Here is a 19,281-nt window from a genome sequence, read left to right on the forward strand (position 1 = left end):
GGGTCAGCAACAGCCGCACTCTGCTGGCTTCTATCCCCAATGAACACAAAGCCAAGCAGATAAAAGAATTGGACCTGGACAGAGAAAAGCTGCCAGTTGAAAGAGCACTTGGAATCCGATGGAACATTGAAAGTGATGCGTTTACCTTCTGAGTCACTGTCAAGAACAGACCCCTTACAAGAAGAGGTATTCTCTCAACTGCCAGCTCTATTTATGATCCATTAGGTTTCCTCGCCCCATTTGTATTAATGGCAAAGCAAATTCTTCAAGGGCTCTGCAAGCTAAAGTGTGGATGGGACGAAGTCCCTGCAGAACACTCTATTTCATGGAAGAGATGGCTCTCAGAGCTGGATCAGCTCTCCAGATTCCCGATACAGGTGTATGATGCCTGAGACCTTTTGTCAAGTCCACATAGCTGCATCACTTCGGTGATGCAAGTGAACAAGGTTATGGCATGGCAAGCTACCTTAGGTTCACAAACGGTATGGAAAAGGTCCACATTGCATTCATACTGGGGAAATCAAGGATGACTCCACTCAAGCAGATGACGATCCCCAGACTGGAACTTGCTGCAGCAACATTGGCAGTGCGAGTGGACAGGATGTTAAGGTTGGAGCTCCAGATTGAACTTGAGAAGTCAACTTTCTGGACAGACAGCCAGTCTGTGCTAAAATACATCCGCAATGATACCAAGAGATTCCATACCTTTGTGGCTAATAGGGTTGCTATGATCCGTGACCTATCGAAAGCAAAACAATAGAGGTATTTGAACTCCAAACACAACCCAGCCAATGATGCCTCAAGAGGATTACATGTTGAAAATTTCCTGAACTCAAAGAGATGGCGCAAAGGACCAGAATTCCTGGAGAAACCAGAAACTCAATGGCCGAAAGTCCCCGCGGAGCTTGGCTCCATCCCTCCGGATGATCCAGAGGTGAGAAAAGACGTAATCGTAAACAGTACAAGTGTGGAAGAAAAGAGTCCAACCAGAACTGATTAGGTACTATTCAACATGGAACAGCTTGAAGAAAGCAGTTGCCTGGATGCTGAAACGGAGACGTCTTCTACAGTTAAGCCAGAAAAGGAAAATTCTCTCTCAAACTGATCTCAGATCAAATCAGAGTCTGACAAACTCACTGAAGGAACAAATTGACAAGTTCAAACTGACGTTTGGAAAAGAAAGTCTGTCTGGATGACCTAGATGAAGCAGAAAAGGTCATCATTCGATTTGAGCAACGACAGCACTTTAAACAAGGAATTACACTAGTTGTGAAAGGAAAACAAATGTGCCAAGAGAAGCGGCTCAATCTGTAAGCTTGATCCAATTGTTGACAATGGCATTCTGAGAGTAGGAGGAAAGTTAAGCAAAGCTGCAATGCCTACGGAACTAAAGAATCATATCCTGCCCAAAGACTCCTACATCTCCAGACTGATCTTACTCCACATCCATGAGCAGGTTGGCCACTCTGGGAGAGGTCACATGCTTTCTAGACTTCACCAGCGATATTGGATACCCTGTGCCAACTCCTTAGCAAGGATGATCCTTAAGAGCTGTGTCTTCTGCAGGCGGATGCTAGCTAGAGCTGGAGAACAGAAGATGGCCGACCTTCCACAAGATCCGGTGTCACCTGATTTGCCGTCTTTCACCCATGTGGGCATAGATTACTTCGACCCCATAGAGGTGAAGCGAGGCCGCATTCATATGAAGCGGTATGGTGTGATCTTTACTTGCCTTGTGAGTCGAGCTGTCCATCTAGAAGTTGCTAGTTATCTGCATACTTATTCCTGCATCAATGCCCTGCGCAGGTTCATCTGTCGAAGGGGCCCAGTAACAAGTATCAGAACAGGCAATGGCACCAACTTTGTTGGAACACACAGAGAGCTAGGAGAAGCTCTGAAAGAGCTGGATCACAAGATTCAAAATGAATCACGGAAGGAAGGAGTGACATGGTCATTCAATCCTCCCTCTGGAGCCCACCATGGGGGGGTATGGGAGAGGTTGATCCAACTGTGAAAAAGATCCTCTATTCAGTCCTTAAAGAGCAAGTACTGGATGATGAGGCTTTGTAGACAGCCTTGTGTGAAGTTGAGGCGATAATGAACGACAGACCAATCACTACTGTAACAAATGACCCTAATGATCTAGAACCCCTGGCTCCGAACCATCTGCTTCATCTGAAAGCAAAGCCAGTCCTGCCACCAGGACTATTCCAGAGAAGAGAACTATACTCACGAAGGAGATGGAAGCAAGTACAATATATCACTGACCTCTTCTGGAAGAGATGGATCAGGGAGTATCTTCCACTTATGCAGGAGCGGAACAAGTGGAACAAAACTAAGAGAAACTTCAGTCCTGGTGACCTTGTGGTCATCGTCGATGACACCGCCCCAAAGAACTCTTGGCTAATGGGGCGTGTGGTGGAGTTGCCAGGGGCCAAAGGTCTTGTCCGGAGCGTCATGGTTAAGACTAAGACCAATATCTTACAGAGACCTATCAATAAATCTTAGAATCACGTGCACCTCTGATTCGTTGATGTCGTACTCTTACATTCTTTGATGTAATAGTCATACATTTTTGGAAGTTGAACACCTTTACACTTCAACTCAGACTGAGATCTATGGACTATTTTCCTATATGGCACCTTGTATATTTGTATATAGCTATGAACTGTAATAGTGCTCTGGTATAGAATGTTTTGTGTATTGGCTCTACGTTTGAATATTAAGTAATTGTTGTGCATTCAGTGCAGTCAACAATTAGGGGCCGGTATGTTAGAGCCGATTTGGACATATTTGTATAAAAGACTGAACATACCGAGCTGGACATTTGTGTAAATATATGAAATAATAATGTACATTATGAAATATTAGGTACGTACCTTTATGATTTATATTTACCTGATTGAGATAAATATAGTTTTTGCCCCACCCCCCCTCTTGCCCATTCATTGTATTGTGGTAAGTGTGTTAGGATAAAGGCAGGAAGTTGGGCCTTCGGGGGGTCCTTGCTAGATGCGGGTGCGGTATAGTTTTTTGACCATACAAACATACATACAGACAGGTCATATTATGTATTTTCCATATCAAGTAATCTATGCTTTAAGTTGATTGGAGAATAATTTCTTTATTAGATTTAAGAAGAATAAACATTTTTGTTGCACCATATCCCTGGATGCCGTTGAATGTTTGGCTGTTTGGAAACCTTGAGTGTGGACTGTATGTGTACCAAACAACCCCGCTTCAGGCTTGGGCAGTGGCTGTGGTAAAGAGGAAAGGAAGCCACTACACATGCACACACCCTAAACCAGAGCTCTACAGACAAACACAATCATTCAGTTACACAGACACCTCTAGTAATACACACTCACTAACATATGCAGAAGTAACACCTTTCCAGACTACTGGCCCATATACTAATGAATTGTATTTGTATAGTGTTTTTCACCAGGTCTCAAAGCCCTTTACAGATGATGGGAACACCTCTCTCCATCACCCACTAATGTGAAGCTAGACACCCACCTGGGTGATGCACATGGCAGCCATTTTGCGTTAGAACACATGCCCCCTAGATATCCACTATCACAGTGGGGGACGTGCATGCGTGTGCAAACACACACACACACACACACACACACACACACACGAGAGAGCATGCGTGACTGGAAATCAGATTCTTCAGGCTAAAGGCCATGATATTATTCTATTGGAATCTTTATGAAGCGCATCTGTGCATATGTATGTGTGTGTGTCAATGTCGATGCGGCAGATCTGAGCTCCGTCTTCACCTCCTTCGTCACATGGTTCACACACAGTGTGTGGTTGCCAAGACAACAGGTAGTGGAGTGGAGAGGGTCCCCTGGAGATTGGTGTGTCTGCGTGGGCATGTGTGTGTGTGAGAGAGACCGTGTGAAAGGGAGAGACCGAGGTAAGGAGAGAGAAATATATAATGTGTGTATGTGTGAGAGAGAGAGGAGAAAGGGGGGGGGGGGGGGGGGGGAGTGGGAAGTGGGAGAGTTATCATTGTGTATTCTCTGCCAGTCCTCTCTTCTCCTTCCTGTGTCAGATAGATCCCTCGCTCTGAAACAGCACAACCACTGAAGTGTGCACTGCCATGCTGACTGTGGGATTGGTGTGTGGGTTTAATGTGTGCGTGTTCTTTAATGTTATTGTGGCCAAAGGATGCGGTCCAAGATGACTCCTTAGAGACAGACATGCTATGAGAGAGATGGAGGGCGGGAGAGAGGGATTAAGAAAGGACAGGAGAAATGGAGGGGTAGACACAGGGGAGGGAGTGAGACAGCGGGCCTGAGGAGTGAGTGAGATACACAACTTCTGTTGGACATTGTAGAAATCTTCCACAATGATTTTGCTCTTGTTTGTTGTCTAAGATTAGTGGAGGGTGTCTTTGGTATGAATGTATGATTGTGAATAAGACAACTCTGCACAAGCCAGGAACAATTCATTTCACCAATCTGACACTAGATTACCTTTTATGGCTTAGACACCTGGAGAGAGTGGGTGGGTGTGTGTGTGATGTCACAGCTGGACAGGAAGAGGAATCTCATCCTGGCCCGTTTCCATGACAACCAGGTCCAAGGACACAAGGGCAGAACACCGCTGGATGATCATAAAGGGACACACACACACAGAAGTGTTGGCATTGGCCACCAAATTATTCTTCCTTCAGTCTCACAACCACACACTGTTGTGAGTGCTCTCTCTCTCCTTATTTGCTTCCTCCCTCTCTTCCCTCCTCCCCCTTCGTTCTCTCCCTCCTTCTCTCCCAGGCATGTAGATGTGGGGTCAGTAATTGTACACACATGCAGACGCAGGCAAAAGCAGAGCTCACTTTCACAGGGCCCCCCCTCCTTCACTCTTCTCTCCCACTCTACTTCCATTCCTCTCTCCCCACTCTCTCTTTCCCTCTTTTGCATTTATCATTCAGGCTTATATGATCCAAGCCATCACTTGATGTTATCAAACATTTGAAAAATCTCCCATATCTTTGCACACAGAGACAGCCAGACATTAGCATGGTGGAATACATAGCAGATGTCTGAATACCTGGGTATACCTGGGCTTCAGATCAACCCTCTCACTGATGATGTGACACTCAACACTCTCACTGTGACATCATCACGTGAATAGAACTGCCCCCTCATAAACACAGCTGCTCCCGACCAATCACAGCCCGGGGAGGGAAGGCAGACTGCAAAGCCACATAGCGACAATTCAGATACATACAGGTACCTCCGCTAAGACGGGAGAGAGCAGCAGCAAAGCAGTGCTGTATCTTTAAGTGGTCATTGTAATGCAGGGCATCCCCAAGTGTTTTGGCCAGCTGCCAGACTGGGGATGGGCGCGCACACACACACGCTCTCCGGTGCTCTCCATTAAATCTAATCACTCAAAGTCACTGTGTCGATGTCGATTCAGTGTGTGTGTGTGTGCCCAGGGAAGAGCCTGTGCATTCAGAGTTCCTCAGTGACAGAAAGAGCACCGTAGGAGGGAGAGAAAGAGATGAGAATTTCAGCAATGTGTGCGTGGCTGAGCTGAGGATGTATTCATGACCTTTCCTGATCAGAATGCATAAACACACACACACACACACACACACACACACGTCATTTCAGTCCAAACTCTCCAACAGCGTCTCCATTTCCTCCTTTCTCTTTGATATCAACCTGCAGGGGACATCAGGCATTTTCACAATGTGGAGCTCTTTCCTGTGAAAAGTGAAAGCCATTTCCTTTTCTGAGATAAGTGATCACGTGGGCATGAAGGCACTGCAGGTAATAAAGTGAGAATGTTTTATGTGCTCTGTGGTGCTGTGAGTGAGAGCGAGTGAGAGAGGAAGAGTTCATCCCACACAGCCCTTGCAACATGCCCATGTAATTATGATGGGTGTAGAGCCATGTTCAGTTTTGTGGCCTGGCTACCATCTTGGTTGGAATGTCCTCAGTATAATAATAATACTTTACATTTGAATAGCGCTTTTCATTGAATCTCAAAGCATTTCAAAAATCAAAAAACAAAAAAGCAATATATCATGACAGGTCAATCAATAGAGGCCAAGTCCTTGACAGCTGCATCCTACGAAGATGGTGAAGGTCAGTTCATGGGTGAATGAAGAGAGCTGGTCACGGGGTGGTAGACGATGGTGATGGAGTCTGCGGATGATCTTGTAGAGGACAAGTCTTATAGCTACTGCATTTCTCCTCTTCCACTCTGTGTAACACAGTGTAGGATGGTGATGCCTCAGAAGCCCTGGGCGCCAGAACGCTCACCACACAATGTAGTCAGCCAGGTCACCCGTGATACAAGTCTGTATCCAACGTCCATCCGGAAGACGTGACATTTAACAGAATCGGTCTCACGTGGAACACCTGCACAGTCAGTCAGTGCACTCCCCAGGTGTCCCCCTCATCTCATACTGTTCCACAGGGCATCATGGTGGGGGGGGGGGGGGGGGCAGTTCATAGTTACAGCACTGTCACAGTAACCACATCAAGCCTCTCTCCAAGGACATCAGTGGGGTTGACAAGACGATGAAACCTACGCCGTGTCCCACTCCCACCATATGCAGAGTGCAGTGCTCGTTATATATAGTTCGTCACGCACACACACACACCGGGGGGAGCCTGCTGCAGTCACAACCTCTGAGGTAAACCAACAGTGGAACAGAACCAAGACAGAGAGAGACAGAGCTCCCAGCTATGGTGAATACCCACTACTACTCCACTCTATACCCACCTACTACTCCACTCTATACCCACCTACTACTCCACTCTATACCCACTGACTGTAATGTAGCCTACTACTATCAAACACCCACACTTCCACATGGCTGAGAATGATCAAGGGCTCTGCAGATTCCGCTCCTCCCCCTCTCCTCTCCCCCTCAGGCACCTTGCAGCACTCAGGATGAACCCAGAAATACTGACGTCTCATACTGAGGTGTCATCCCCACTACACATCCATTCTCCAAACAAGCCCTGTGTGAGGCAGTAGAATCAGACATAACATAGGCAGGTGTAGTGTGTGTGTGTGTGTATATATATATATATATATATATATATATAATATATATATATATATGAATGTGCCTATGAGAGAGGGGTGTGTATGAGGGGTGTATATGTGTGCGTGCATATCAGTGTGTGCAAGTTCGCGTGCGTGTGACGCCTTACTAATAAAACAAATAAAAAGCATACCTTTCACCTGGCTTTCATACTCTGCAATTATCTCTTTGTCCTTCTTGCTCCTGACCAGGTTCGACATGTCGGCGCACTAAGGATGGTCAATCAGATAACGGTCCAAACCTTGATTATTCCGCTCCACCGCGCGTCTACGATGCCCGAGGCGCTATCCCAAACCACAGGTTACATACTAGGGAATAGATCCACTCACTGCCGCAACAACAGAATGTATTATTCCTCCCCAAGGGATGGCGGATAAAACGCTCAATCATCCAGAATCACCCTCTCCATAGAGCCACCAGTGACTGCCTGAGCCATGCTAAGTTTGGGTTCTCTGTGAGCTGTCAACTGGGAAGCAGGTAGAAACAATTTCCCATTAGCGAGCTCAAAGAGCGCGGGAGAGGCAGCGGCAGTAGCTTACACACACACTGGGCTGCGGTAAGAGAGGGGTGCACGCCCACTAGGTTTTCCAGCGGAGCACACCCTGGTCTCTCGTTCGCCGGAGTTTCTCCTGTACAAGTCTCTCCCGGGGTGTTTGCGTGAGTACTATGAACAATATGTGTCTGTGATCTAACACTGTAGTAACCTTTCACACAAACTATGGGCTACGCTACTCCGCTCCAGCATGCTGCTCAATGCCATGGGAAAGGGTGGGACTCGGGGGCGGGTACCCAGATATGATTGACAGTAAGGCCTACCGTAACCACTTATGCCTTGTTCACATTGGCAGTTTGAAGTGACTCAAATCTTATTTTATTTATTTGAATCTGTTCTTTTTCCTGCAGTCTGAACAGCCAAAAAGCACACGGAATCAGATATTTAAAATAACATTTTGTAGGTGGTTTGAAATCAGATTCAAATCTTTCTTGGCCATGTGACTTGTTTGAATGGCTAAATCTGAATTATTTCCGCTCAAGTTGTTTTTAGACTGTTATTTGGCATATCTAGCTACTCGGTTGACAGTTAGACAAGAACATGTGATAGCTAACTAGCTTGTTTATTGTTTACAAACAAAACAGTGAATGTGCTAAAGCCAAACAGCTACTTAGCTAGCTAGTTGACTGCTATGGCTAACCAAAAAGGACTCGTTCTTGAAAGTTGGCTCATCTGCTCCTTTAAGGCTTTAAAGGTGTTCTAACACTATGATTTTGCGAGCACCGCCACCAATCAGCCTACACCACTGTGCACACACTCGTGGTGACAAGCGTAGCCGAGTCAGCAAATGACGGCTGTTTGAACACGCATCCGATTTGGTCACGTGTAAATTTCTGTTTGGACAGTCAGTTTTCCAAGGCATGCATTGTGAACAAGGCTTTATAGTGCTTCGTGGCTCGGTCATAATAAAGGGCGTCGGATAGGACCCGTGTCCAATTAGGATTTATGACTAATGAGTCATTTATTAAAATCCTAATTAGGTCATTTGTGAGATTCATTCAGAGGGGGTTTGTGTCAGCAGTGCAACACAGGTGCGTGCCTGCAGGTAGCCTAAAATAACTTACTTTCCACTGTAGAGAGGAGACACATTTAAACTCTTTGAGTTAAGTGCTAACAGAGAAAGACTGGATATAGTTGAAAGGGGCTCTAGGGGCTTGTAAGAAACAGAGAATGAAAAGCCATAATAGCTGCGTTTACACAGGCAGCCCAATTCTGATATTTTGCCCAATTATTGGCAAAAGATCTGATTGGTAAAAATACCAATTAGTGGCAAAAGATCACATTTGGGCTGTGTGTAAATGCAGCAAATGTTGATTTTTAAAATTCTTATTCTGAGGACACTGTACTGGATTTCACTCTAGCCAAGCATTAATTAGAAAGGCAATCAACTAACTGAAATCTACCAAGAATTATCCTATGGAAAATTGTCATAAATATAGTTAGTTATATCTGGAGTACCTAAAATAGGCCTAGTTGGACATTTAACTTACCCTGCGTTCATAACCAAGTGGGAAGGTGGTATTTACCAGTTGTGAAGCCGTAAATACCAGTTGGATGAGTTCACGTGCTTTGAACTCGATGAGAAATGTAGATTGTTTCAATTCACCCCTGCCTACATGTACAGTGCCTTCAGAAAGTATTGACCTTGACCTAGGAACATAATCTCTGTATTTTCCTAGCCCTTGACTTTTTCCACTTTGTGGTGTTACACTGGTCTAAACACAATACCCCATAATGTCAGTGGAATAATTGTTTTTAGACATTTTGACAAATTAATTAAAAATGAAAAGCTGAAATGTCTTGAGTCAAAACGTATTCAACCCCGTTGTCATGGCAAGCCTAAATAAGTTGAAGAGTAAACATCTGCTTAACAAATCACATAAGTTGCATGGACTCACTATGTGTGCAATAATAGTGATCACCTTTTTAATGACTACCTTAACTCTGTACCTAACACAAACAATTATCTGTAAGGTCCCTCAGATCAGCAGTGAATTTCAAACACAGATTCAACCACAAAGATCAGCGAGGTTTACCAATGTCTCGCAAAGAAGGGAACCTATTGGTAGATGGATAAAAAAAAGCAGACACTGAATATCCCTTTGAGCATGGCAAAGTTATTAATTACACTTTCGATGGTGTGTCAATACACCCAGTCACTACAAAGATACAGGTGTCCTTCCTAACCTAGAGAGGAAGGACTTTAAAACAGTTTAATGGCTGTGAAATGAGAAAACTGAGGATGGATCAACAACATTGTAGTTACTCCACAATAGCAAACTAAATGACAGAGTGAAAAGAAGGAAGCCTGAACAGAATAAAAAATAGTCCAAAACATGCATCCTGTTTGCAATAAGACACGAAAGTAAAACTGAAAAAAATGTGGCAAAGAAATTAACTTCATGTCCTGAATACAAAGAGTTAAGTTTGGGGAAATTAGAGACTTACTCTGAAAAACTCACAGCTGTAACCACTGCCAAAGGTGACTCTAACGTGTATTGACTCAAGGGTGTGAATACTTACATACTTTTGAATTCAGGCTGTCACACAACAACGTGTGGAATAAGTCCAGGGGTATGAATACTTTGAAGGCACTGTGCATATCTACCACAAATATCATAACCCTGCACATTGATATGATGCTGGTACTCCCTGTATATACTGTAGATTCAATATTGTGTATTATATTCCTCATGTTTTTATTTTCTTATTTTGAACTTTGCATGGTTGGGAAAGAGCTCATACGTAAGCATTTCACGGTAAAGTCTACACCTGTTGCATTCGGCGCATGTTACAAATCAAATTTGATTTTGATTTGATTGGCTAATGGCAACAAGTTGTGTCAACCATAAACTAAAAGTACAGCTATCATGCTTGTAAACAAATGATAGTGTTCAAAAACCATATTAAACCAAGATTGCTTTTTATAAATAATGTTTTGTTGCATTTAACTGCCAAAAATGCTGTTATCGAGGTAATTGCTTACGTCATAGGTCAGCATGTGGATTTTTCCCAGTCGTATGTGGTAAATACCACCTTCCCACACCTACTCATTCAAGGGTTTTTCTTTATTTTTTACTATTTTCGACATGTAGAATGATAGTGAAGACATTACAACTATGAAATAACACATATGGAATCATGTAGTAACCAAAAAAGTGTTAAACAAATCCAAATATATTTTTGATTTGAGATTCTTCAAAGTTGCCACCCTTTGCCTTGATGACAGCTTTGCACACTCTTGGCATTCTCTCAACCAGCTTCATGAGGTAGTTACCTGGAATGCATTTCAATGAACAGATGTGCCTTAATAAAAGTGAATTTGTGGAATTTCTTTCCATCAAATCAAACTTTGTTTGCCACATGCGCCTGAATACAACAAGTGTAGACTTTACTGTGAAATGCTTACTTACAAGCCCCTAACCAACTGTGTAGTTCAAGAAGAAGAAAATATTTACCAAGGAGGCTATAATAAAAGTAATAATTAAAAGTAATACAATAAGAATAACAATAACGAGGCTATATACAGAGGGTACTGAGTCAGTGTGCAGGGTTACCGGCTAGTTGAGGTAATCTGTACATGGGGCGTCAATGTAAATTGTCAGGTGGCGATTTTTATGAATTGTTCAGCAGTCTAATGGCTTGGGGGTAGAAGCTGTTGAGTAGCCTTTTGGTCCTTTTGGTTCTTAATGTGTTTGAGACAATCAGCTGTTGTGACAAGGTAGGGGTGGTATTCTGAAGATAGCCCTATTTGTTAAAATACCAAGTCCATATATGGCAAGAACAGCTCAAATAAGCAAAGAGAAATGACAGTCTATCATCACTTTGCGACATGAAGTTCAGTCAATCCGGAAAATTTCAAGAACCTTCAAGAAGTGCAGTCGAAAAAACCATCAAGCGCTATGATGAAACTGGCTCTCGTGAGGACCACCACAGGAAAGGAAGACCCGGAGTTTCATCTGCTGCAGAGGTTAAGTTCATTAGAGTTACCAGCCTGAGAAATTGCAGCCAAAATAAATGCTTCAGAGTTCAAGTAACAGACACATCTCAACATCAACTGTTTAGAGGAGACTGCATGAATCAGGCCTTCATGTTTGAATTGCTGCAAAGAAACCACTACTAAAGGACACCAATAAGAAGAAGAGACTTGCTTGGGCCAAGAAACACGAGCAATGGACATTAGACTGGTGGAAATCTGTCCTTTGGTCGGATGACTCCAAATTTTAGATTTTTTATTCCAACTGTCGTCTCTTTGTGAGCCGCAAAATAGGTGAACGGATGATCTCCGCATGTGTGGTTCCCACCGTGAAGCTTTGAAGAGGAGGTGTGGGAGTGCTTTGCTGGTGACACTGTCTGTGATTTATTCAAGGCACACTTAACCAGCATGTCTACCACAGCATTCTGCAGCGATACGCCATCCCATCTGGTTTGCGCTTAGTGGGACTATCATTTGTTTTTCAACAGGACAATGACCCAACACACCTCCAGGCTGTGTAAGGGCTATTTGACCAAGGAGAGTGATGGAGTGCTGCATCAGATGACTTGGCCTCCACAATCACCCAACCTCAACCCAATTGAGATGGTTTAGGATGAGTTTGACTGCAGAGTGAAGGAAAAGCATCCAACAAGTGCTCAGCATATGTGGGAACTCCTTCAAGACAGAAAAGCATTCCAGCTGGTTGAAAGAATGCCAAGAGTGTGCAAATCTATCAAAGGCTATAAAGCCAATATATATTGATTTGTTTCACTTTTTTTGGTTACTACATAACTCCATATGTGTTATTTTATAGTTGTGATGTCTTCACTATTATTCTACAATGTAAAAAATAAAGAAAAACCCTTGAATGAGTAGGTGTCCAAACTTTTGACTGGTACTGTGTGTGTGTGTATACATACATACATACATACATACATACATACATACATAAACATTACACAACATGTTGCAAATCGCAATTTCAACAATGAGTGGTTTGGAATGAATCAGTGGCTAACCGCAACAGTTGCAAAGCAATCACTAGCCTGCTATTCAGTGGAGAGGGTGTGTGGTCCAAGTCTGGGTTTAAGCTTAAAATGATAAACAGTCACATGCAACACCATGGGCCAGAAAAGTTTGACTACATCGGTCATGCTGTCAATCCAGCATGACTTCTGCCGTGTTCAAAACAACTGGAAACTGAGAAATGAGACTTTGATGACAAAATTTGCCCACAAGAAGGACCGCCGCGCCATCTTCCTTTTCAAGTGAGCACAGCACAACAAGTTGAGTCCAAAAATGTCTTGTATGCTGCTGCATGAATGATGTAATATGCCAGGGAGATACACTTAGTATTACTTTCTTAGCTACAGTATATGTGCCTCACCCTAATAATGTGGTTCCTTTCCGCCTCATAACTTAGCCTACTGTTCTGACTTGTTGGTGCACATGTAGCCTGTAGCCTGTTTTAGAGAAATGTCATTATCTTCTTATGGCTGGGGACAGTATTGAGTAGCTTGGATGAATAAGGTGCCCAGAGTAAACTGCCTGCTACTCAGTCCCAGTTGCTAATATATGCATATTATTAGTGTATTTGGATAGAAAACACTAGGAAGTTTCTAAAACTGTTTGAATGATGTATGTGAGTATAACAGAACTCCTATGGCAGGCAAAAACCTGAGAAGAAAAATCCAACCAGGAAGTGGGAAATCTGAGGTTGGTCGTTTTTCAACTCATTCCTTATTGAAGATACAGTGGGATATTGGTCATGTTTCCACTAGATGTCAATAGTCTTTAGAACCTTGTTTGATGCTTCTACTGTGAAGTGGGGCCGAATGAGAGGGGAATGAGTCAGGGCTTTGCCGGAATGCCTTGAGCTCGTGACACTTGTTCACGTGAGAGTTAGCTTGCGTTCCATTGCATTTCTGAAGACAAATGAATTCTCCGGTTGGAACATTATTGAAGATTTATGTTAAAAACATCCTAACGATGGATTCTATACATCATTTGACATGTTTCTACGGACTATAACGGGACTTTTTGACATTTCGTCTGCTCCTAGTGAACGCGCTACGTGACTTTGGATTAGTTTACAAAATGTGAAAACAAAGGTAGCTATTTGGACATAAATGATGGACATTATCAAACAAAACAAACATTTATTGTGGAACTGGGATTCCTGGGAGTGCATTCTGATGAAGATCATCAAAGGTAAGTGAATATTTATAATGTTATTTCTGACTTCTGTTGACTGCACAATATGTCAGATATCTTTTTGGCTTGTTTGGGCTCTGAGCGCCGTACTCAGATTATTGCATGGTTTGCTTTTTCCGTAAAGCTTTTTTGAATTCTGACACAGAGGTTGCATTAAGGAGAAGTGTATCTATAATTCTGTGCATAATAGTTGTATCTTTTATCAATGTTTATTATGTGTATTTCTGTAAATTGACGTGGCTCTCTGCAAAATCACCGGATGTCTTTGGAACTACTGAACATAACGTGCCAATGTATACTGAGATTTTTTTATATAAATATAAACATTATCAAACAAAACATACATGTATTGTGTAACATGAAGTCCTATGAGTGTCATTTGATGAAGGTCATCAAAGGTTAGTGATTAATTCTCTCTCAATTTCTGATTTTTGTGACTCCTCTCTTTGGCTGGGAAAATGGCTGTGTTTTTCTGTGACTTGGCTCTGACCTAACATAATCGTTTGTGGTGCTTTCCCCGTAAAGCCTATTTGAAATCGGACACTGTGGTGGAATTACCAAGAAGTGTATCTTTAAAATGGTGTGAAATACTTGTATGTCTGAGGATTTTTAATTATGAGATTTCTGTTGTTTTGAATTTGGCACCCTGCACTTTCACTGGCTGTTGTCATATCGATCCCGTTAGCGGGATCTCAGCCCTAAGAAGTTATCGAATTTTGTAAGAGCTTTCATTGTCTGTTTATATGACCCCTTTATTTATCCTACGATTCTGACTTGGTGTACAGGGAGAATACTGTAAGAACGGCCCATGTTCTGAATTCTGTCGCTGTACATTTCAAAAGTACTTAACAAATAGTTATATTGACTACATCCGTATTAGCACGCTCATTGTCTTCATAAAAATTACGGATTGCCTCTGATCCGCTCATCGTTCCTTTATACAATAGTTTGTACATCTCAATTGTCAGTAGAAACCACATTTGTTTAACCTCTCTGGGATCGTTCGGGAAGCTAGCGTCCCACCTCGCCAACAGCCAGGGAAATTGCAGGGCGCCAAATTCAAAACAACAGAAATCTCATAATTAAAATTCCTCAACCATACAAGTATTTTACACCATTTTAAAGATACACTTCTCGTTAATCCAACCACAGTGTCCGATTTCAAAAAGGCTTTTCGGCGAAAGCAGAACATATAGCAGGCCAAACTATCCCTCTCAGCACTGCCTGGACTGCGAAAAAATGCAAATGCTTTCTGTTTGAGTTATATTAGGTTTTATTTTCATTTCATGTTAGGTCAGCAACTAGTCACAGAAAGCATTCAGCCATTTTCCAACCAAAGAGAGGTGTCACAAAAAGCAGAAATATAGATAAAATGAATCACTAACCTTTGACGATCTTCATCAGATGACACTCCCAGGACTCAATGTTACACAATACATATATGTTTTGTTCGATCAAGTTCATATTTATATCCAAAACCCTTAGTTTACATTGGCGCCATGTTCAGAAATGCCTCCAAAACATCCGGAGAAATTGCAGAGAGCCACATCAAATAACAGAAATATTCATCATAAACTTTGATGAAAGATATATGTTTTACATAGAATTAAAGATAAACTTGTTCTTAATGCAACCGCTGTGTCATATTTCCAAAAGGCTTTACGGCAAAAGCACAATATTCAATAATCTGAGAACAGCGTTCAGCCACAAAAGCAAGCCTGCCAAGTTGTGAAGTCAACAAAAGTCATAAATAGAATTATAAATCTTCACTTACCTTTGCTGATCTTCATCGGAATGCACTCCCAGGACTCCCACTTCCACAAGAAATGTTTGTTTTGTTCGATTACATCCATATTTATGTCCAAATACCTCCGTTTTGTTTGTGCGTTTAGATCACTATTCCAAAGGCACAATGCGCGAGCGCAAAATCCAGACGAAAAGTCAAAAGAGTTCCATTACAGTTTGTAGAAACATGTCAAACGATGTTTACAATCAGTCCTTAGGATCTTTTTATGATAAACCTTCAATAATATTCCAACCGGACAATAGCTTATTCATTACAGAGGAAAAATAAGTAACGGCGCACCCGCGTGACCACGCAGTAAACAACTGATTGGCCTCAGCCTAGTCCACTTGTTGAAACAGCTCTTATTCGACACCCTTCCACAATAGAAGCCTCAAACCACTTTCTAAATACTGTTGACATCTGCTGGAAGCCTTGGGAAGTGCAATCTGCCCCCATAGACACAGCATATTGGATAGGCAATCACTTAAATTAAACTACAAACCTCAGATTTCCCACTTCCTGGTTGGATTTGTCTCAGGTTTTCGCCTGACATATGAGTTCTGTTCTACTCACAGACATCATTCAAACAGTTTTAGAAACTTCAGTGTTTTCTATCCAATACTACTAATAATATGCATATATTAGCATCTGGGACAGAGTAGCAGGCAGTTTACTCTGGGCACCTTATTCATCCAAGCTACTCAATACTGCCCCCCTGTCACCAAGAAGTTAAGCAAGTCAGTAATATCATAATTTATTGTTATTTTTTTAAAGGCAGTAAATGAGGCTGAATCAACTGTTTCGCTGCCAGACAAGTCTCTGCTGATAGCCAGGTATAGCGGTGGTAAGGATTCACTCCAGGGTGCTGAAAAGAAACTACTGCTGTTGGGACAGCTTTATGTAGACCCTAACAGTTTGTGGGAACCGTTTGTCACCGTTATAGTGCAATTAATGTATTGTTTAGTGTTGTGTAGTGGGTTTGCTGGCATGAATCTAAAACATTATTATTTATTGTTTATTTTTTACTTTGCCCCACCAAGATTTACATCTACACTGCCCCCAGGACTTGCACATCCCGCAGTGTGTTGATGCAGACTGGTCTGCCATCTAGTGACACTATACATATCTACAGAACCCTCTTCAGGATGCAGTCTTGCCTATGGCCCTGCCACCAGATGCCAGCAGAGTCCTGCTAGTTACTCCACTTATACATCCTCTGGACCTAGCTCTTTATAGAATAGTGTGTATAGATATTTATATAATACATGGTTTCTTGGTGGAGATAATGAATATGAGGTTGACAAGTGGTAGAATTACCCTTTAAATAATATGTCAGAACCCCACTGGCAGGCAGTGCTGTTGTGTTGGCCCTAGTGGTCTCCCATATCTAGCTTGATAAATTAAGGATAGAGAGGATGTAGGATATTATACTGTGGGAGGGGTTTACATGATCAGGTTCAAAGCACTTCATGCTACTGGGCTGGAATAATACTCTGCACCCACACAGGCCCTTTACAGACAGAGAACAATCAATCATGTTGGGCCTGGTTGAGAGGTTCAGAGCATATGCTCATCTGCAGGAATCTGTGCATAGTCAGTCATATAGGCTATGAGTAATATTGCTGTATGCTGTTACTATGGTGTTCATGCAAACAAACCTGCACTGTTGACATTGATGGACGTCTCATCCAGTCAGAGTCTCAGCTTCTCACTATCATTTATTTACATGAATTTAATTACCCCATGGAGCAAAAATGTATTCAATTTATTAAGAGAATTTTCTAAGTTCTTACGTTCCATCTATCGATGGGAGATGAAGACACCGGTAACTTCCAGGTTGAGAGGACGTAATGTTATCGCCAGGTAAAGGTTAGGTGAAAAATTGCTGCCCCAAAATTGCTGTTTATGCCAGCTAAGCTGTAGGGGAGAGTGGGTTAAGTTGAGCCAAAGGGTTCGTTGAACCTGTTTCGCGGAAACCATACACAATTAATCATGTGACCAAATATTTAGGAAGATGTCATCATTTCATGGAGTCTGAAGGAAGAAACCACATGGAAAAGTGGCAACCAGTGTTGGGGAAGCTACACTGAAAATATAGTTTACCAAGCTACCAATTACTTCACACTGGAAGAAGTTAAGCTACACTAAAGTTACTCTTAAGAAAAATGGTTTACTTAACTATAGTTACTTTTAAAAAGTAGTTCACTCCATCCAAACTACTTTGTGGGGTCATATGTTAACAAAATGTGTAATTTAGCCTATTAAAACACCCCCCAAAAATTCAAGTGTCAATTAGGCAGGTCTGATGCTGAAAAATATATTATTGCCTACTTCACCCATATTTTAGTTTAGCAAAAAAAGTGTGTAGTTCTAGTAGTTAGCTACACTGCTGCATGGCAAACAAGTAAGTACTGAAAACACTACCTAGATTCAAATTTAGTTCAGCTTCCACCTACTGCAAAATGTAGTTAAAGACATTAATTGAACTAGATGTAGTTCACTACTCCCCAACACAGGTGGTAACCAAGTTAGGTTCATTAAACAGATTTTCACAAAGTCAAATGAATGTGTTTGGTTTAGATGCAAGCATCATGAAACATAAGTATATAATTTTAAGATTGTTCATTACATCAGTTGGGGTCTACAATATGAGGTCTTAAACCTAGAATGAAAGTGCATCCTTGTTGCTGTGTTGGCTAAAATAGTACAAATGTTTGCCTTGGGGTAACTTGAGCCAATGTCCATGGGGTAAATTGTCTCTTTTATGCTTATGGAGCCGATTCAGACTTAGCAAATGTACGTTTTTCCTACGCATGTCATTACTACGCAGTTCTCAGTAATTGGTATTCAGACTTACCTTATGCAGACGCGTAACCGACTTTGCAGGCATGGTTCCCTTCCACAGTCTGAATACATTTGATTAAACCGCTGAAAACCCTCCCACTTGCTGGCCAACAGATTTTCTAGTAGAGTTTTCATTCAATTTAGTTTTAATACATTAACCTTAAGCCATCCCTTTAAATACCTTTTAATATGGTCACCGACTCACTAGAATGCATCGAAATAACAGTTTCAGAATATAAGTGATCAATGAAAGGAAGCCATCTAAATATATGCATATTTGTCTCCGTTTCGGCACCAGCTGGTTTAAAAATTATTCTGATTTTGTAGATTATTTAGGCACATTTTAAGGTTAGGAATGTAATTTGGAGAGCTTTTACACACAATGTATTGCTGAATAATTTTTGGGGGTTGAATTCATCCTGAAAGTTGCCATATTCAAGTTCAAACCGTTAAATATTGGAAGGTGAAAAAAGTGTACAATAGGGGTTGAACAATTGGCTAGTCCAACAAATCTACCCTAATCCTCAGTAATAACGGAACTGTAATGACCAAGGTCAGTCATCGTGAACCGTGCGCCAGGCTCCAGACCATACGGCTACGTATGGTCTGCATTCCATAAGGATTCATATAGGCTACATGTCCCAAATTATTGCACAACGTTAGCCTAATATGATCTACTATAGCGACCCTCCGGAACAACTACACGGATGTGACAGAGAAAGGTTAACGGAATGGAATGATGCAACATTTAGTCTACACATTGAAGGAAACTAACACTAAAGTTACAATTATATGGGCATTACTGATATTGGCTAATATTTAACATT

General features: G+C 42.0%; 1 protein-coding gene across 2 annotated transcripts in view; it reads right to left on the minus strand.

Moving 5' to 3' along the window:
* Positions 1-7,858, minus strand: part of LOC110490212 (SLIT-ROBO Rho GTPase-activating protein 1) — a 31,372-nt gene extending 23,514 nt beyond the window's left edge. For both annotated transcript variants that reach the window (XM_021563475.3, XM_021563474.3), the window contains exon 1: positions 7,215-7,858. In XM_021563475.3, the coding sequence (XP_021419150.1) occupies positions 7,215-7,281 (67 nt within the window). In that variant the 5' untranslated portion in view covers positions 7,282-7,858. The remainder of the gene's footprint in view (positions 1-7,214) is intronic.
* Between the last annotated feature and the right edge of the window lie 11,423 nt (positions 7,859-19,281).

The sequence above is a fragment of the Oncorhynchus mykiss genome, chromosome 15 (genome assembly GCF_057628025.1).
Source record: "Oncorhynchus mykiss isolate SJ-2025 chromosome 15, ASM5762802v1, whole genome shotgun sequence".
Lineage (NCBI taxonomy): Eukaryota > Metazoa > Chordata > Actinopteri > Salmoniformes > Salmonidae > Oncorhynchus > Oncorhynchus mykiss.